The 22,240-nt window shown below is 34.5% G+C and overlaps 2 protein-coding genes across 2 annotated transcripts; both read right to left on the bottom strand.

Moving 5' to 3' along the window:
- Positions 1-7,391: 7,391 nt before the first annotated feature.
- Positions 7,392-8,645, bottom strand: LOC134694095 (zinc finger protein 571-like). The gene has a single exon (XM_063555090.1). It carries the CDS (start codon positions 8,643-8,645, stop codon positions 7,392-7,394), a length of 1,254 nt encoding a protein of 417 aa, XP_063411160.1.
- Positions 8,646-14,233: 5,588 nt separating this feature from the next.
- LOC134694094 (zinc finger and SCAN domain-containing protein 2-like) lies at positions 14,234-15,496 on the bottom strand. The gene has a single exon (XM_063555088.1). The coding sequence runs from the start codon at positions 15,494-15,496 to the stop codon at positions 14,234-14,236; it is 1,263 nt and encodes a 420-aa protein (XP_063411158.1).
- Between the last annotated feature and the right edge of the window lie 6,744 nt (positions 15,497-22,240).

Raw genomic sequence — 22,240 nt, 5'->3', positions numbered from 1 at the left:
AAAATAGTTAAAAAGCCAAATGAATACGAAGTTGAAGAGCATTGAGGATCCAAAATTCCAAAAAGTTGTGCCAAATACGGCTAAGGTAATCTACTCCTGGGGTAAGAAATTCCTTGGTTTTTCGAAAAATTCAAAGTTTTGAAAACAGAAAATTTATAAAAATGACCATATAATTGATATTCATGTCAACACCGAAGTGCTGACTACTGGGCTGGTGATACCCTCGGGGACGAAACGTCCACCAGCAGTGGCATCGACCCAGTGGTGTAAATAGTTATTAAAAGTACCAGGATTATAATTTAATACGCCAGACGCGCGTTTCGTCTACATAAGACTCATCAGTGACGCTCAGATCAAAATAGTTAAAAAGCCAAATAAATACGAAGTTGAAGAGCATTGAGGATCCAAAATTCCAAAAAGTTGTGCCAAATACGGCTAAGGTAATCTACTCCTGGGGTAAGAAAATCCTTAGTTTTTCGAAAAATTCAAAGTTTTGAAAACAGAAAATTTATAAAAATGACCATATAATTGATATTCATGTCAACACCGAAGTGCTGACTACTGGGCTGGTGATACCCTCGGGGACGAAACGTCCACCAGCAGTGGCATCGACCCAGTGGTGTAAATAGTTATCAAAAGTACCAGGATTATAATTTAATACGCCAGACGCACGTTTCGTCTACATAAGACTCATCAGTGACGCTCAGATCAAAATAGTTAAAAAGCCAAATAAATACGAAGTTGAAGAGCATTGAGGATCCAAAATTCCAAAAAGTTGTGCCAAATACGGCTAAGGTAATCTACTCCTGGGGTAAGAAAATCCTTAGTTTTTCGAAAAATTCAAAGTTTTGAAAACAGAAAATTTATAAAAATGACTATATAATTGATATTCATGTCAACACCGAAGTGCTGACTACTGGGCTGGTGATACCCTCGGGGACGAAACGTCCACCAGCAGTGGCATCGACCCAGTGGTGTAAATAGTTATCAAAAGTACCAGGATTTTAATTTAATACGCCAGACGCGCGTTTCGTCTACATAAGACTCATCAGTGACGCTCAGATCAAAATAGTTAAAAAGCCAAATACAGCAAATACGAAGTTGAAGAGCATTGAGGATCCAAAATTCCAAAAAGTTGTGCCAAATACGGCTAAGGTAATCTACTCCTGGGGTAAGAAAATCCTTAGTTTTTCGAAAAATTCAAAGTTTTGAAAACAGAAAATTTATAAAAATGACCATATAATTGATATTCATGTCAACACCGAAGTGCTGACTACTGGGCTGGTGATACCCTCGGGGACGAAACGTCCACCAGCAGTGGCATCGACCCAGTGGTGTAAATAGTTATCAAAAGTACCAGGATTATAATTTAATACGCCAGACGCGCGTTTCGTCTACATAAGACTCATCAGTGACGCTCAGATCAAAATAGTTAAAAAGCCAAATAAATACGAAGTTGAAGAGCATTGGGGATCCAAAATTCCAAAAAGTTGTGCCAAATACGGCTAAGGTAATCTACTCCTGGGGTAAGAAAATCCTTAGTTTTTCGAAAAATTCAAAGTTTTGAAAACAGAAAATTTATAAAAATGACCATATAATTGATATTCATGTCAACACCGAAGTGCTGACTACTGGGCTGGTGATACCCTCGGGGACGAAACGTCCACCAGCAGTGGCATTGACCCAGTGGTGTAAATAGTTATCAAAAGTACCAGGATTATAATTTAATACGCCAGACGCGCGTTTCGTCTACATAAGACTCATCAGTGACGCTCAGATCAAAATAGTTAAAAAGCCAAATAAATACGAAGTTGAAGAGCATTGAGGATCCAAAATTCCAAAAAGTTGTGCCAAATACGGCTAAGGTAATCTACTCCTGGGGTAAGAAAATCCTTAGTTTTTCGAAAAATTCAAAGTTTTGAAAACAGAAAATTTATAAAAATGACCATATAATTGATATTCATGTCAACACCGAAGTGCTGACTACTGGGCTGGTGATACCCTCGGGGACGAAACGTCCACCAGCAGTGGCATCGACCCAGTGGTGTAAATAGTTATCAAAAGTACCAGGATTATAATTTAATACGCCAGACGCGCGTTTCGTCTACATAAGACTCATCAGTGACGCGCAGATCAAAATAGTTAAAAAGCCAAATACAGCAAATACGAAGTTGAAGAGCATTGAGGATCCAAAATTCCAAAAAAATGTGCCAAATACGGCTAAGGTTATTTACTCCTGGGGTAAGAAAATCCTTAGTTTTTCGAAAAATTCAAAGTTTTGAAAACAGAAAATTTATAAAAATGACCATATAATTGATATTCATGTCAACACCGAAGTGCTGACTACTGGGCTGGTGATACCCTCGGGGACGAAACGTCCACCAGCAGTGGCATCGACCCAGTGGTGTAAATAGTTATCAAAAGTACCAGGATTATAATTTAATACGCCAGACGCGCGTTTCGTCTACATAAGACTCATCAGTGACGCTCAGATCAAAATAGTTAAAAAGCCAAATAAATACGAAGTTGAAGAGCATTGAGGATCCAAAATTCTAAAAAGTTGTGCCAAATACGGCTAAGGTAATCTACTCCTGGGGTAAGAAAATCCTTAGTTTTTCGAAAAATTCAAAGTTTTGAAAACAGAAAATTTATAAAAATGACCATATAATTGATATTCATGTCAACACCGAAGTGCTGACTACTGGGCTGGTGATACCCTCGGGGACGAAACGTCCACCAGCAGTGGCATCGACCCAGTGGTGTAAATAGTTATCAAAAGTACCAGGATTATAATTTAATACGCCAGACGCGCGTTTCGTCTACATAAGACTCATCAGTGACGCTCAGATCAAAATAGTTAAAAAGCCAAATAAATACGAAGTTGAAGAGCATTGAGGATCCAAAATTCCAAAAAGTTGTGCCAAATACGGCTAAGGTAATCTACTCCTGGGGTAAGAAAATCCTTAGTTTTTCGAAAAATTCAAAGTTTTGAAAACAGAAAATTTATAAAAATGACCATATAATTGATATTCATGTCAACACCGAAGTGCTGACTACTGGGCTGGTGATACCCTCGGGGACGAAACGTCCACCAGCAGTGGCATCGACCCAGTGGTGTAAATAGTTATCAAAAGTACCAGGATTATAATTTAATACGCCAGACGCGCGTTTCGTCTACATAAGACTCATCAGTGACGCGCAGATCAAAATAGTTAAAAAGCCAAATACAGCAAATACGAAGTTGAAGAGCATTGAGGATCCAAAATTCCAAAAAGTTGTGCCAAATACGGCTAAGGTAATCTACTCCTGGGGTAAGAAAATCCTTAGTTTTTCGAAAAATTCAAAGTTTTGAAAACAGAAAATTTATAAAAATGACCATATAATTGATATTCATGTCAACACCGAAGTGCTGACTACTGGGCTGGTGATACCCTCGGGGACGAAACGTCCACCAGCAGTGGCATCGACCCAGTGATGTAAATAGTTATCAAAAGTACCAGGATTATAATTTAATACGCCAGACGCGCGTTTCGTCTACATAAGACTCATCAGTGACGCGCAGATCAAAATAGTTAAAAAGCCAAATACAGCAAATACGAAGTTGAAGAGCATTGAGGATCCAAAATTCCAAAAAAATGTGCCAAATACGGCTAAGGTAATTTACTCCTGGGGTAAGAAAATCCTTAGTTTTTCGAAAAATTCAAAGTTTTGAAAACAGAAAATTTATAAAAATGACCATATAATTGATATTCATGTCAACACCGAAGTGCTGACTACTGGGCTGGTGATACCCTCGGGGACGAAACGTCCACCAGCAGTGGCATCGACCCAGTGGTGTAAATAGTTATCAAAAGTACCAGGATTATAATTTAATACGCCAGACGCGCGTTTCGTCTACATAAGACTCATCAGTGACGCTCAGATCAAAATAGTTAAAAAGCCAAATAAATACGAAGTTGAAGAGCATTGAGGATCCAAAATTCTAAAAAGTTGTGCCAAATACGGCTAAGGTAATCTACTCCTGGGGTAAGAAAATCCTTAGTTTTTCGAAAAATTCAAAGTTTTGAAAACAGAAAATTTATAAAAATGACCATATAATTGATATTCATGTCAACACCGAAGTGCTGACTACTGGGCTGGTGATACCCTCGGGGACGAAACGTCCACCAGCAGTGGCATCGACCCAGTGGTGTAAATAGTTATCAAAAGTACCAGGATTATAATTTAATACGCCAGACGCGCGTTTCGTCTACATAAGACTCATCAGTGACGCTCAGATCAAAATAGTTAAAAAGCCAAATAAATACGAAGTTGAAGAGCATTGAGGATCCAAAATTCCAAAAAGTTGTGCCAAATACGGCTAAGGTAATCTACTCCTGGGGTAAGAAAATCCTTAGTTTTTCGAAAAATTCAAAGTTTTGAAAACAGAAAATTTATAAAAATGACCATATAATTGATATTCATGTCAACACCGAAGTGCTGACTACTGGGCTGGTGATACCCTCGGGGACGAAACGTCCACCAGCAGTGGCATCGACCCAGTGGTGTAAATAGTTATCAAAAGTACCAGGATTATAATTTAATACGCCAGACGCTCGTTTCGTCTACATAAGACTCATCAGTGACGCTCAGATCAAAATAGTTAAAAAGCCAAATAAATACGAAGTTGAAGAGCATTGAGGATCCAAAATTCCAAAAAGTTGTGCCAAATACGGCTAAGGTAATCTACTCCTGGGGTAAGAAAATCCTTAGTTTTTCGAAAAATTCAAAGTTTTGAAAACAGAAAATTTATAAAAATGACCATATAATTGATATTCATGTCAACACCGAAGTGCTGACTACTGGGCTGGTGATACCCTCGGGGACGAAACGTCCACCAGCAGTGGCATCGACCCAGTGGTGTAAATAGTTATCAAAAGTACCAGGATTATAATTTAATACGCCAGACGCGCGTTTCGTCTACATAAGACTCATCAGTGACGCTCAGATCAAAATAGTTAAAAAGCCAAATGAATACGAAGTTGAAGAGCATTGAGGATCCAAAATTCCAAAAAGTTGTGCCAAATATGGCTAAGGTAATCAACTCCTGGGGTAAGAAAATCCTTAGTTTTTCAATAAATTCAAAGTTTTGAAAACAGAAAATTTATAAAAATGACCATATAATTGATATTCATGTCAACACCGAAGTGCTGACTACTGGGCTGGTGATACCCTCGGGGACGAAACGTCCACCAGCAGTGGCATCGACCCAGTGGTGTAAATAGTTATCAAAAGTACCAGGATTATAATTTAATACGCCAGACGCGCGTCTCGTCTACATAAGACTCATCAGTGACGCTCAGATCAAAATAGTTAAAAAGCCAAATAAATACGAAGTTGAAGAGCATTGAGGATCCAAAATTCCAAAAAGTTGTGCCAAATACGGCTAAGGTAATCTACTCCTGGGGTAAGAAAATCCTTAGTTTTTCGAAAAATTCAAAGTTTTGAAAACAGAAAATTTATAAAAATGACCATATAATTGATATTCATGTCAACACCGAAGTGCTGACTACTGGGCTGGTGATACCCTCGGGGACGAAACATCCACCAGCAGTGGCATCGACCCAGTGGTGTAAATAGTTATCAAAAGTACCAGGATTATAATTTGATACGCCAGACGCGCGTTTCGTCTTCATAAGACTCATCAGTGACGCGCAGATCAAAATAGTTAAAAAGCCAAATAAATACGAAGTTGAAGAGCATTGAGGATCCAAAATTCCAAAAAGTTGTGCCAAATACGGCTAAGGTAATCTATGCCTGGTATAAGAAAATCTTTATCATCACAAACCATCGTTTTTTTTGGAAAAAGTGACGTTGCCTCATGTACAAAATATCATACCGTTGTTTTTGATATGAGATACAGTCCTAGTAAGGAAACTGTACGTGCAGTAACTGTGTGTCTATTTCTAAACATTTGAATAATTAACACAACCGTAAGATCACCAACTGTCATATTTGTAGGTAAACGTGACGTTTTCTAATGTACGAAATATTCTTCCGTTGTCCTAGTTATAACCTGGGTTTAATAATAGTAAGCACCTTCACATTGTAATCTGAACTCCCTTTTCCATGTCGAGATTCGGCTATAACATAGGTACTTAAACATTTAATTTAGCCACAGAACCAGGTTTAACACACCATTTGTATTCTAAAAAATGTAATTTATTTAAATTAATATGGATTTCAGAATTTATTTTAATATTTACAAATATATGAAAGGGGCGAAAGATAAAACTTTCAAACTTAGTGTTGCTTAGTCTGTATTTTTCAATATTGTGTTTTGTTTACTTTGGTTGTCATTTTCGATTTTAGCAATGACATTCTCATTTTATTATGATCTATGAGTTTGAATGTCCATCTTGTATCTTTGGCCTTTTTCATATATTTGTCAATAAAAAAATAAAATCTAAAAACCATATTTCAATTGATAAATAGTAATAATAATTGATCGTTAAAGGAAAGTCAAATCTAGGTGGTCGGTATCGCTGCATGTAGACTATCAATAAACCAGTATAATACCAGCTCAGTGTTCATACTCGTCTTTCTTATATATTCAAATTTGAGAGTTCCATGAGAAGAAATGCAAAAGTAAATCTTTCAAAAATGGCTTCCTAAAATATTCGAATTTCGGTGTTTCCCAAAGAATGTAATATCAGGAACAGCAGTTTGAATGCATGCAATTAATTTTAGCCATGGCATTGTCAGTTTGTTTAAGATTTATGAGTTTGACTGTCCCTTTGGTATCTTTCGTCCCTCTTTTATAAAAAGTTGTTTCATATCAAAATGTATGAATCGCTTACTTAGAAATTACCCTCCGTTAATGTACAACTTTTCATTACATATATACCTAGTCATACCTAAATATCTGCAAGAAGGAGCAAAACTATAAGAGGGTTTATATTTTCTAAGAGTATTATATTGTAAGTGCTTTAACAAGTATCAACAGACAAGAATATCATAGTATACATATATTCACAATGTATCTACTTTGATTTAGTCTTTACAACAAGGAGTCTTTTAAAGTCAGGATGAATTTCAAAAGCATACACATGTATAATGTGGTCGTCATTCATAACCTGAATCTTCCGACCCTATATTGTATGTTCGATATCCTGATTTGTTGTTTTCATTTTGTCGTTTTTTGTTGTTGCTGTTTTTATGTTTCATTGTAATAAGGGAAACTTCGTCCTCGCATCACAAGCAACACTAGATATCAATTGTATTAACAGTCAATATCCACACTTTCAATGCTGGATTGTGAAAAATAAACGTCCAGATAAATCTTGAGAACCTGTCTGTTTTGTACATAACACTGAATCGTTTTTAAAATATGGTACAGATAGTAATTTGCCTCACTTTATCGACTTCTTGTTATGTGTTTTCATATGACGAGTAACCATATCGCGTCTACATGCAGCATACGGACATAACGGACACCTATAAGGCTTTTCACCGGTATGAGTGCGTTTATGTGTGTTTAAATGATCACTACGACTAAACACTTGTCCACACTCACCGCATTCATATGGTTTAATGCCTGTATGCAATCGCATGTGTCGTGACAACATGTCGCTACGAGAAAAAGATTTATTGCAAACTTTACATATGTGTACTTTGGTATTTTCACCCTGTAAGATAGTCTCTGTTGGCAAGTGTTTTGCCATGTGTTTGGCTAAGTTATCAAATGAAAGGAACATCTGATTACACACTGGACATTTGAAGGTATCAGAGTCTGACAAGGCTCTGCGCTGATCGCGATGTTGTTTTAAAGTTGAAAGCTTAGACGATATCTTAGATATATTGATCTTCTGATTAGGAAAACTTCCGAGTGGAGGCATTGAGATTCCATTCAGTTCCGACATTGAGTTGAACATTCTTTCTCTTGGTGTAAATTTAAAATGAATTCCAGGCGACATGACAGGACTCGGCGTAGACATATCTTGGTCTGGAATGAAACCAGCCAATAGTCTAGACGTGTCAAAGTCAAAAAACATATGGCATCCTTCTTGAATTGAGGGGAACGGTATTATGTTTGCGGACAGCATGAGCTGAGGTGAAAGTACACCCGGTAAATGATGATGCAGAATCGGAAATGGAGGTTGTGTATGTTGAAATCCATGTCTTTCTTCTGCTTCAGTGTCGGTGGCAAATATCGACCTGGAATATTTCTGTGTTGGTAAACACGCACACTGGTTAACTTGTTCTTTAGTTGTTGTAAGTTCTGATCCAACAGTTAATGGATGTTCTTGTTGTGTGAATGACATCTTTGAAAACTCTGGAGCACCATGTGTTGTAAGTTCTTGTTCATCTGCAGACTCAACAAACACATCATTATCCTCTACTGCATTTGATGGTTTGATTTTGAAAGTTGTTGACTTACTTGGTGAATGGCTTGGCAAATCCACAATACTACGTTCCTTAGTTGTCGAGTTTGACAGTGACATCGATATCGTTGTATCCTCAAGGTCAAAAGTTGAATCGTCTGAAGATGTAGACTCACAACGGCTCTGAATAAAATAACGGTGTTGAAATATTTTCTTAATATTTCCCGGAAACAATGCCTTTTTATAAGACAGCAATACCTCAGCTAGTTCCTCGTTGGCCATACGGTCTTTGAAAACGTTCTGATCGAAGTGCTTCTCTTACAATCTCATAGAAGTGACTGATAAATAAAATAGTTCCGTCTCTTTTATACAACTTGGCGATAATTGTCCAGGAAGCCAACATCTCTGCAAGAGTGTGAATAACTTTGATGTCATATTAATATCTTCTTGTATGGTAAGATGGTTGGTGAATTTGACACAGCATTGGATAAAAACACCTTTTCCCCTACTTAGCCATAGCATACCAATGGTTTCCATAAACCAACTTGTTTTTGAGTATTACTAATATCGCGTAGGTAATTTTATTTGTCTGAATTTATTTATATCGAAAACATTTCTTTGTTATTCGCGAATATTTATATTTGCCTAATCTTATTACGTCCATAATGAATGACTTGTGAGAATAGTTAGTTAAACAAAATATTTAAAGCAACAACATATAGGAGACCATATATTTTAGAAACAGATTACGCAAGACATATATATATTTTAGAAACTATCATGATTCTTTATATTAAACAGAATATACAAGGCATTATAAATTGATTTATTGAATATTATGCCTTTAGTTATTAGAGTACAAGTATAAGTTTATACATACAAGTAAAAGAATGGCGAACGTTATACAAAGAGAACTGCAAACGCTTTGTCAAAAATAAACTGACAACGTCAGAGGAAACAATGAAGAGACCAAAAGACAAAAAACTTCAGATTACATTTGTTCTACTGTGGATTCATTATTATTCGTTAGATACCAATTTTCGTGGATTTCGTGGGCACAGTCAAACCACGAAATTAAATATTCAAAGAATGCTATTTTTTCTATAGGTTTGATTGCAGAATTCAGAAAAACCACGAAATTAAATATCCACGAATATGCCAGTTTTTCTTAATCCACGAAAATAGGTACCCACGAAAATAAATGAATCCACAGTACATAAAAAGTTGACGACGAACGCTTAAAAAAACCCCGGAGTGGATCTAAAATGTTCCCGAAGTGAAAGCAGATACTGCTCCACATGTGACGTCCATCATGTTACTTGTATAGTACAAACCCATTGACAATTGTATATTCATAGTGTGACAGATAACGAAATCATTTTGATATGTGCACTTGTGTGTGTCGGTAATAAGAAGGACGAAAGATACCAGGGGTATATTCCAACTCATAAAACGAAAATAAACAATTCCAAGGCTAGAAAATAGAAAATATAAGCTGACAAACATTAGTACACAAAATAAAACATAGTAAAATATCAACACTAAAATATGGTGTGATCTAAGAAGCTTCTTTAAAATAGCTTAAAGTGCATGTTCGAATATTTCACCAAACAAGGTCTGTCGGTCAATTTCAGTTGATAACACTTACCTCTAATAGCAGGTAGTTTGAATAATATAAAACATAAACAAAACGTTTATAACAGTTTTCAGCTTATAAACAGATGTGATAAAAAAACATCAACCTGAAAAAAAAACTTCTAAAATTATCTAGATCTCACATGCGCCTGGAATCGACCTTATAAGTAAGTTTGAGACTTACAGTTTTTTAAAGGTCGAAAATATATTACAATAATTAAATATGTTATGTCAGTATCAGTGTTATTAGTATGTTTACGAAGCACTTACAAGTTGCAGTTTACATTTGAAACATTGCAGCAGTAAATAAAAAGATAAAAATCATAACGATATTTGTTTTTAAAAGAAACGTTGCCTCATGTAGAAAATATCCCTCCGTTGTTCTAGTTTTGAGATAAATTAATCCTACACTCCTGGTGAAGAAACTGTACGTATAGTTACTACGTGTATATATCTATTTGTAAACGTGTAAATAATCAGCACAACCATACCATCACAAACTGTCATATTTGTTGGTAAAAGTGACGTTGCCCTCATGTAGGAAATATCCATCACTTGTACTATTTTTTAGATAAATTCCTGTTGACGAAACTCTACGTAAAGTTACTATGTGTATATGTCTATTTCTGAACGTTTAAATGATTAGCACAACCATACCATCACAAACTGTCATATTTGTTTTTAAAAGTTACGTTGTCTTATGTTTGAAATATCCTCCTGTTATCATAGTTATCGCCTAAATTAAATAATAGTTAGCACCTTCATATTGTAAAAGAGAGACGTAGGACATCAGAGGGACAAACCCATGGAAAGAGAGAAAAAGATAAAAAAAAACCACTGCTATGATATTATCAAGATTTCTTACAATCTCTGTGTGTGTCGTGTGTTTGTAATATGTCGGTTTTGTAATACTTAAATCTTTACGTCGCGCCTTTTATAACAGTTTTTGTAATAGCTCTTTCACTGATTTGTCCTATTGTTTGTGACTTTTATAGCTTGCTGTTCGGCGTGAAGACTGTACTTAAACCTATATCGGTTCACTTTTATACCTTGTGACTTGGATGTGGAGTTGTCTCATTGGCACTCATACCACATCTTCTTTTAGTATACCTCAGTATGTTTTTTCTATATAAAAAGTAATGCAATAGTTGTGCTATTTCATTCCACAGAAACATTTGCCAGTCAATAGTTTCAACGACTATTGCTCCGGTGAATAGTTTCATAATCATCTTTCCCGTTCTTTTTCATTCTTATTTTTCATTGGACGATAATGATGTCATTGACTACTCTGCTTGGTTACGTATGCTTTGCAACGTCAAACTCACTCTACGTATTGTAAACGGTGGAATCATATTGTACATGTTATAACTTGTATAATGCAAAAATACAAGTTATAACATGTACAAAAGTACCTCGTACATGTTATAACCTGTACAAAATATTGCTGAAAAATGGTTTCAACTTTTACAAAATTGAAAAATAAGGATATGTTTCTATTATTGCAACAGATGTTAATAACCTCAATAATATTTTCATAGCTTTTTTATTATTCCTTCATGTTAGTGTGTTTTGTCCTTTTGTTGATACAGTTATGTCCAGGGTCGGTATTTTGAAGCATTGCTAAGACCTGTCATAAGATATATATGTCTGAGGATAGCCAGGATAGATGTGTTTACAAATAAAATTGAGAATGGAAATGGGGTATGTGTCTAAAAAAACAACAACCCGCCGATGGAGCGAGACAACATCCAAAGGCCAGAAATAATTGCTTTCAAAGTATAGAGGATATATATTTAAAACAATCAAAATGACATTCGCCTCGTGCAATGATCTCATAGTTTATAAAATAAAAATTGAGTTACAAATTTACATAAGTCATGCTGAAGGCCAAAAATGTTGAAGAGTAGATCCAAATATATTGACAATGAAGCGTGGTCCAATTAAACTATTTCAGCTTTCTCTTGCTTTTACAGAGTAAGCATATGAGACATTGTTTTTGCATGCTATAAAAGGAGAGGGTGGAGTATTACCCAAAATTATAAGTCATTGTTCTTAAAGATTTTGGATGAATTTAGTTAGTATCATAAATGTAATTGTCATTAGGGAAATGCAAGCCTTTAGTAAATAATGTCACACTTATTCAAGCCATGATGGAACGCATAAAACATACAATTACATAAAAACACATTTTGGCAACATAAGTCATGAAACATATATTTCTACAAAATCGCAACTTGTACACGACATATATATAAAACACCCAATGGCTGTGTTGTTCAGTATAATAAAACACATAATGACTGGTTGTACGGGTAATAACAAGTTTGTTATCCCTTCGCATACCAACTATTGCTTTCGGCTTTGCCTCGAGTAATAGTTGGTACCTCAGGGACAACAAACTTGCTATTACCCTCACACCCAGTCAATAGATGTATAATATCTATTAGCAGACAAATAATAGTTCATAACTCACAACTGAGGGTGATCTCAGGTGTTCAGGATTGGTAAGAAGTATTTATCCACATTTGGCATATATTTGTAAAGGTAAACCAATATCCAGATGTAATACCTTACAACAACGTTATTTTAGTTTACTGTTGTACATTATTCTTTTTTTTATCAAGTTAATTGTTTGTTTTTTCTGAAATTGATTGACAACTCACAGCAGTTTACCACTGTTGCCTTTTTTAATTCACCCCTTATTTTATCGATCTTGTATATATTTACATTGTGTCATAGATCACATGTATTCGCTCAATGTATGTTTAACTGTGTCAATTTGTCTTTTAATTCAGTTAAGCAATTTCAATTGCTATTCTATCAAGTATGTTTGTTTTATGTTCTGATGTTACACAAGTGTTTCATAAGGTTAAAGATTGGTACATATACAATGTAAAAACATGCTGCATAAGTCAGGAATCTGATGATCTTTAGTTGTCGTTGGTTGATGTGGTTCATAAGTGTTTCTCGTTTTACGTTTATTGGTTTTTTTTTGTAATTAGATTATACCGTCTGTTTTTCAGTTTGAAAAGTTTTACAATTTTAGTATTTTTTTGTGGTCTATAAAGCTTGCTGTTCGGTGTAAGCCAAGGCTCAGTGTTGAAAACGATACTTTGACTTATAACGGTTTACTTGTACAAATTGTTATTTGGATGAAGAGTTGTCTCATTCGCACTCTTACCACATCTTCTCATATCTAATTATTCATAACGATAAACTCGGCTTTTTTACAATATTACGTTCAGTGTGTCAAGATCTCTTTTTTTGATATTCTGATTTGAATGATCCGTAGAAGTGAAATGCAAAATAAAAATCTTTCTAAATGGCTTTTTTTAAAATATTCCACTTTTGGTGTTCCTAAAGTATGTAAATCAGGAACAGCGGTTTAAATGCACCAATTAAATAAAATGTTGTTTAAATTTTTCACACCAAAGGGTCTCGCTTATATCGATATAACTCACCTTTAATATGCAACTATTCATTAAACACCCATATACCAAGTCGAAGCTAAATATCTGCACGAAGTAATATAGATATAAGAGTGTTTTACATTTTCTAAGTTTACTTTTTTTTACGTGTTTTATCAAGTATCAACAGACAAACATATATAAGTATACATTTATTCATAAATAATATTATCAATGCATCTGCTTAGGTTAAGGAGTATTTAATGGTGACATGTTGTACATGTATGTCATGATACATTTCAAAAGCATATACAGTAAAACCTGGCTTAACCGAATCCTGTACTAACCGAAAACCTGTTTAAACCAGACATGTTCTTAAACACTCTCATAAAAGTTTGTATGTTTTGTAAACCTGATTAGACCGAATATTGGCCAAAACCACAGACAATCTTCAGTCCCGAAGAGGTTCGGTTTAAAAAAAAAACACTGTATTATGTAGTCGTGTTTCATAATCCATGTATGTTGGACATATTGAGGTGGTGTTTTTCTGCTGTCGGTTTTTAATTTTGTGTCTATTTTTCACTACGATGAGGGTAACGTCATACTTGCACCCAATATACAACTAGGTTTAAATTGAAATCATTAACAGTCAATATACAAACTTTAACAGTCTAAAATATTCACAATTTAACAGTCAATATGCACGTTTTAACAGTCAATTTCCACTCTTTTAATGCTGGATTGTGAACATATACGTCCAGATATATCTTGTGAACCTATTCGGTTTTTATTTGACACTGAATCGCCTTAAAAATATGGAACTGATAGTTATTTGTTTCGTTTTATCGACTGTTTGATATGTGTTTTCATATGACGAGTAACCATATCGCGTCTACATGCAGCATACGGACATAACGGACACCTATAAGGCTTTTCACCGGTATGAGTGCGTTTATGTGTGTTTAAATGATCACTACGACTAAACACTTGTCCACACTCACTGCATTCATAAGGTTTAATGCCTGTATGCAATCGCATGTGTCTTGTCAACATGTCGCGACGAGAAAAAGATTTATTGCAAACTTTACATAAGTGTACTTTAGTATTTTCACCCTGTAAGATAGTCTCTGTTGGCAAGTGTTTTGCCATGTGTTTGGCTAAGCTGTCAAATGAGAGGAACATCTGATTACACACTGGACATTTGTAGGTATCAGAGTCGGACATGGCTCTGCGCTGATCGCGATGTTGTTTTAAAGTTGAAAGTTTAGACGATATCTTAGATATATTGATCTTCTGATTAGGAAAACTTCCGAGTGGAGGCATTGAGATTCCATTCAGTTCCGACATTGAGTTGAACATTCTTTCTCTTGGTGTACATTTAAAATGAATTCCAGGCGACATGACAGGACTCGGCGTAGACATATCTTGGTCTGGAATGAAACCAGCCAATAGTCTAGACTTGTCAAAGTCGAAAAACATATGGCATCCTTCTTGAATTGAGGGGAACGGTATTATGTTTGCGGACAGCATGAGCTGAGGTGAAAGTACACCCGGTAAATGATGATGCAGAATCGGAAATGGAGGTTGTGTATGTTGAAATCCATGTCTTTCTTCTGCTTCAGTGTCGGTGGCAAATATCGACCTAGAATATTTATGTGTTGGTAAACTCGCACACTGGTTAACTTGTTCTTTAGTAGTTGTATGTTCTGATCCAACAGTTAATTGATGTTCTTGTTGTGTGAATGACATCTTTGAAAACTCTGGAGCACCATGTGTTGTCATTTCTTGTTCAACTGCAGACTCAACAAACACATCATTATCATCTACTACATCTGATGGTTCGATTTTGAAAGTTGTTGACTTACTTGGTGAATGGCTTGGCAAATCCACAGTACTACGTTCCTTGGTCGGTGAGTTTGACAGTGACATCGATATCGCTGTATCCTTAAGGCCAAAAGTTGAATCGTCTGAGGATGTAGAGTCACAACGGCTCTGGATAAAATAACGATGTTGAAATATTTTCTTAATATTTCCCGGAAACCATGCCTTTTTATAAGACAGCAATACCTCAGCTAGTTCCTCGTTGGCCATACGGTCTTTGAAAACGTTCTGATCGAAGTGCTTCTCTTACAATCTCCTAGAAGTGACTGATAAATAAAATAGTTCCGTCTCTTTTATACAACTTGGCGATAATTGTCCAGGAAGCCAACATCTCTGCAAGAGTGTGAATAACTTTGATGTCATATTAAAATCTTCTTGTATGGTAAGATGGTTGGTGAATTTGACACAGCATGGGATAAAAACACATTTTTCCCTACTTAGCCATAGCATACCAATGGTTTTCATAAACCAACTTATTTTTGAGTATTACTAATATCGCGTAGGTAATTTTATTTGTCTGAATTTATTTATATCGAAAACATTTCTTTGTTATTCGCGAATATTTATATTTGCCTAATCTTATTACGTCCATAATGAATGACTTGTGAGAATAGTTAGTTAAACAAAATATTTAAAGCAACAACATATAGGAGACCATATATTTTAGAAACAGATTACGCAAGACATATATGTATTTTAGAAACTATCATGATTCTTTATATTGAACAGAATATACAAGGCATTATAAATTGATTTATTGAATATTATGCCTTTAGTTATTAGAGTACAAGTATAAGTTTATACATACAGGTAAAAGAATGGCGAACGTTATCCAAAGAGAACTGCACACGCATTGTCAAAAATAAACTGACAACGTAAGAGAAAACAATGAAGAGACCAAAAGACAAAAAACTTCAGATTACATTTGTTCTACTGTGGATTCATTATTATTCGTTTAATACCAGTTTTCGTTGATTTCGTGGGCACAGTCAAACCACGAAATTAAATAAATATTTTTTTTATAGGTTTGATTGCAGACTTCAGAAAAACCACGAAATTAAATATCCACGAATATGCCAGTTTTTCTTAATCCACGAAAATTGGTACCCACGAAAAAAAATTAATCCACAGTACATAAAAAGTTAACGACGAACGCTTAAAAAAAACCCGGAGTGGATCTAAAATGTTCCCAAAGTGAAAGCAGATACTGCTCCACATGTGACGTCCATCATGTTACTTGTATAGTACAAACCAATTGACAATCGTATGTCAGTGCCTATATTCATAGTGTGACAGATAACGAAATCATTTTGATATGTGCACTTGTGTGTGTCGGTAATAAGAAGGACGAAAGATACCAGGGGTATATTCCAACTCATAAAACGAAAATAAACAATTCCAAGGCTAGAAAATAGAAAATATAAGCTGACAAACATTAGTACACAAAATAAAACATAGTAAAATATCAACACTAAAATATGGTGTGATCTAAGAAGCTTCTTTAAAATAGCTTAAAGTGCATGTTCGAATATTTCACCAAACAAGGTCTGTCGGTCAATTTCAGTTGATAACACTTACCTCTAATAGCAGGTAGTTTGAATAATATAAAACATAAACAAAACGTTTATAACAGTTTTCAGCTTATAAACAGATGTGATAAAAAAAACATCAACCTGAAAAAAAAAAACTTTTAAAATTATCTAGATCTAACATGCGCCTGGAATTTACCTTATAAGTAAGTTTGAGACTTACAGTTTTTTAAAGGTCGAAAATATATTACAATAATTAAATAAGTTATGTCAGTATCAGTGTTATTAGTATGTTTACGAAGCAATTACAAGTTGCAGTTAACATTTGAAACATTTCAGCAGTAAACAAAAAGATAAAAATCATAACGATATTTGTTTTTAAAAGAAACGTTGCCTCATGTAGTAAATATCCCTCCGTTGTCCTAGTTTTGAGATAGATTAATCCTACACTCCTGGTGACGAAACTGTACGTATAGTCACTACGTGTATATGTCTATTTGTAAACGTTTAAATAATTAGCACAACCATACCGTCACAAACTGTCATATTTGTTTGTAAAAGTGACGTTGCCCTCATGTAAGAAATATCCATCACTTGTACAATTTTTTGATAAACTTCTGTTGACGAAACTCTACGTATAGTTACTATGTGTATATGTCTATTTTTAAACGTTTAAATAATTAGCACAACCATACCATCACAAACTGTCATATTTGTTTTTAAAAGTTACGTTATCTCATGTTTGAAATATCCTCCTGTTATCTTAGTTATCGCCTCAATTAAATAATAGTTAGCACCTTCATATTGTAAAATAGAGACGTAGGACATCAGAGGGACAAACCCATGGATAGAGGGAAAAAGATAGAACCCCTGCTATGATTTTATCAAGATTTCTTACAATCTCTGTGTGTTTCTAATATGTCTGTTTTGTAATACTTATATCTTTACGTCGCGCCTTTTATAACAGTTTTTGTAACAGCTCTTTCACTGATTTGTCTTATTGTTTGTGACTTTTATAGCTTTCTGTTCGGCGTGAAGACTGTATTAGAACCTATATCGATTCACTTTTATACATTGTGACTTGGATGTGGAGTTGTCTCATTGGCACTCATACCACATCTTCTTTTATTATACCTCAGTATGTTTTTTCTATATAAAAAGTAATGCAATAGTTGTGCTATTTTATTCCACAGAAAAATTTGCAAGTCAATAGTTTCAACGACTATTGCTCCGGTGAATAGTTTCATAATCAACTTTCCCGTTCTTTTTCATGCTTATTTTTCATTGGACGATAATGATGTCATTGACTACTCTGCTTGGTTACGTATGCTTTGCAACGTCAAACTCACTCTACGTATTGTAAACGGTGGAATCATATTGTACATGTTATAACTTGTATAATGCAAAAATACAAGTTATAACATGTACAAAAGTACCTCGTACATGTTATAACCTGTACAAAATATTGCTGAAAAATGGTTTCAACTTTTACAAAATTGAAAAATAAGGATATGTTTCTATTATTGCAACAGATGTTATTAACCTCAATAATATTTTCATAGCTTTTTTATTATTCCTTCATGTTAGTGTGTTTTGTCCTTTTGTTGATACAGTTATGTCCAGGGGTCGGTATTTTGAAGCATTGCTAAGACCTGTCATAATATATATATGTCTTAGGATAGCCAGGATAGATGTGTTTACAAATAAAATTGAGAATGGAAATGGGGTATGTGTCTGAAAAAACAACAACCCGCCGATGGAGCGAGACAATATCCAAAGGTCAGAAATAATTGCTTTCAAAGTAGAGGATATATATTTAAAACAATCAAAATGACATTCGCCTCGTGCAATGATCTCATAGTTTATAAAATAAAAATTGAGTTACAAATTTACATAAGTCATGCTGAAGGCCAAAAATGTTGAAGAGTAGATCCAAATATATTGACAATGAAGCGTGGTCCAATTAAACTATTTCAGCTTTCTCTTGCTTTTACAGAGTAAGCATATGAGACATTGTTTTTGCATGCTATAAAAGGAGAGGGTGGAGTATTACCCAAAATTATAAGTCATTGTTCTTAAATATTTTGGATGAATTTAGTTAGTATCATCAATGTAATTGTCATTAGGGAAATGCAAGCCTTTAGTAAATAATGTCACACTTATTCAAGCCATGATGGAACGCATAAAACATACAATTACATAAAAACACATTTTGACAACATCAGTCATGAAACATATATTTCTGAAATTTTGTGATCATTGTCCTCTACAGAAAAAAATATTTTAGTTGTTCTTTATGCATTGGTGAATTTAAATGTATTTTTGACTTCATTAAGATTAATCTTAAATTTTGTACAAGTTAAAACCATTTTTAAGCAATATTTTGTACAGGTTATAACATGTATGAGGTACTTTTGTACATGTTATAAGTTGTATTTTTGCATTATACAAGTTATAACATGTACAACATTTTTGTACATGTTATAACCTGTACAAAATCGCAATTTGTACACGACATATATATAAAACACCCAATGGCTGTGTTGTTCAGTATAATAAAACATATAATGACTGGTTGTACGGGTAATACCAAGTTTGTTATCCCTTCGCATACCAACTATTGCTTTCGGCTTTGCCTCGAGTAATAGTTGGTATCTCAGGGACAACAAACTTGCTATTACGCTCACACCCAGTCAATAGATGTATAATATCTATTAGCAGACAAATAATAGTTCATAACTCACAACTGAGGGTGATCTCAGGTGTTCAGGATTGGTAAGAAGTATTTATCCACATTTGGCATATACTTGTAAAGGTAAACCAATATCCAGATGTAATACCTTACAACAAAGTTAATTTAGTTTACTGTTGTACATTATTCTTTTCTTTATCAAGTTAATTGTTGTTTTTTTCTGAAATTGATTGACAACTCACAGCGGTTAACCACTGTTGCCTTTTTTAATTCACCCCTTATTTTATCGATCGTGTATATATTTACATTGTGTCATAGATCACATGTATTCGCTCAATGTATGTTTAACTGTGTCAATTTGTCTTTTGATTCAGTTAAGCAATTTCAATTGCTATTCTATCAAGTATGTTTGTTTTATGTTCTGATGTTACACAATTGTTTCATAAGGTTGAAGATTGGTACATATACAATGTAAAAACATGCTGCATAAGTCAGGAATCTGATGATCTTTAGTTGTCGTTCGTTGATGTGGTTTATAAGTGTTTCTCGTTTTACGTTTATTGGGTTTTTTTTGTAATTAGATTATACCGTCTGTTTTTCAGTTTGAAAAGTTTTACAATTTTAGTATTTTTTTGTGGTCTATAAAGCTTGCTGTTCGGTGTAAGCCAAGGCTCAGTGTTGAAAACGATACTTTGACTTATAACGGTTTACTTGTACAAATTGTTATTTGGATGAAGAGTTGTCTCATTCGCACTCTTACCACATCTTCTCATATCTAATTATTCATAACGATAAACTCGGCTTTTTTACAATATTCCGTTCAGTGTGTCAAGATCTCTTTTTTTGATATTCTGATTTGAATGATCCGTAGAAGTGAAATGCAAAATAAAAATCTTTCTAAATGGCTTTTTTAAAATATTCCACTTTTGGTGTTCCTAAAGTATGTAAATCAGGAACAGCGGTTTAAATGCACCAATTAAATAAAATGTTGTTTAAATTTTTCACACCAAAGGGTCTCGCTTATATCGATATAACTCACCTTTAATATGCAACTATTCATTAAACACCCATATACCAAGTCGAAGCTAAATATCTGCAGGAAGGAATATAGATATAAGAGTGTTTTACATTTTCTAAGTTTACTTTTTTTACGTGTTTTATCAAGTATCAACAGACAAACATATATAAGTATACATTTATTCATAAATAATATTATCAATGCATCTGCTTAGGTTAAGGAGTATTTAATGGTGACATGTTGTACATGTATGTCATGATACATTTCCAAAGCATATACAGTCAAACCTGGCTTAACCGAATCCTGTACTAACCGAAAACCTGTTTAAACCAGACATGTTCTTAAACACTCTCATAAAAGTTTGTATGTTTTGTGAACCTGATTAGACCGAATATTGGCCAAAACCGAAGACAATCTTAAGTCCCGAAGAGGTTCGGTTTAAAAAAAAAACCTGTATTATGTAGTCGTGTTTCATAATCCATGTATGTTGGACATATTGAGGTGGTGTTTTTCTGCTGTCGGTTTTTAATTTTGTGTCTATTTTTCACTACGATGAGGGTAACGTCATACTTGCACCCAATATACAACTAGGTTTAAATTGAAATCATTAACAGTCAATATACAAACTTTAACAGTCTAAAATATTCACAATTTAACAGTCAATATGCACGTTTTAACAGTCAATTTCCACACTTTTAATGCTGGATTGTGAACATATACGTCCAGATATATCTTGTGAACCTATTCGGTTTTTATTTGACACTGAATCGCCTTAAAAATATGGAACTGATAGTTATTTGTTTCGTTTTATCGACTGTTTGATATGTGTTCTCATATGACGTGTAACCATATCACGTCTGCATTCAGCATATGAGGACATCGATACGGCTTATCGCCGGTATGAGTGCCTTTATGTGTGTTTAAATGATCACTACGACTAAACACTTGTCCACAATCACTGCATTCATATGGTTTAATGCCTGTATGCAATCTCATGTGTCGTGTTAACATGTCCCGACGAGAAAAAAAATTATTGCAAACTTTACATAAGTGTACTTTAGTTTTTTTCACCCTGTAAGATAGTCTCTGTTGGTAAGTGTTTAGCCATGTGTTTGACTAAGTCATTAAATGAAAGAAACATCTGGTTACACAATGGACATTTGTAAGCATCAGAGTCTGACAAAGTTCTGCGCTGATCACTATGTTGTTTTAGAGTTGACAGTTTGGATGGAATTTAGATATATTGTTCTTCTGATTAAGAAAACAACCGAATGGAGGCATTGCAATTCCATTCAGTTCTGATATTGAGTTAAAAATCCACACTTTCAATGGAAATTCAAAATGAATTCCGGGCGATATACCAGGACTCGGCGTAGACATCTCTTGGTTTGTAATGAAACCAGCCAATAAAGTAGCATTATCAAAGTCGAAAAACATATGGTATCCTTCTTGAATTGAGTGGAACGTTATTGAGTTTGCAGACGACAGGAACTGTGGTGAAAGCAAACCTGGAAAATGTTGATGAAGAATCGTAAATAGAGGTTTCGCATTTTGAAATCCATGTCTTTCTTGTTCTGATTTCTGTAATTGTAAACACGGAAAGTGGTGAACTTGTTCTTAAGTAGTTGTGTGTTCAGATCTAAAACATAGGGTATTTAATGGGTGTTCTTTCTGTATGAATGACATCTTTGAGCACTCTGAGGAACCATTTACCG

Source organism: Mytilus trossulus, chromosome 13, assembly GCF_036588685.1.
Source record: "Mytilus trossulus isolate FHL-02 chromosome 13, PNRI_Mtr1.1.1.hap1, whole genome shotgun sequence".
NCBI lineage: Eukaryota > Metazoa > Mollusca > Bivalvia > Mytilida > Mytilidae > Mytilus > Mytilus trossulus.
The sequence above is the reverse complement of the archived record's forward strand: the minus strand, read 5'-3'. Positions and strand labels throughout refer to the sequence as shown.

Bases quoted from the DNA above. Each gene is read 5' to 3' on its own strand.
- LOC134694094 (XM_063555088.1), bottom strand. From the start codon at position 15,496: ATGGCCAACGAGGAACTAGCTGAGGTATTGCTGTCTTATAAAAAGGCA.
- LOC134694095 (XM_063555090.1), bottom strand. From the start codon at position 8,645: ATGGCCAACGAGGAACTAGCTGAGGTATTGCTGTCTTATAAAAAGGCA.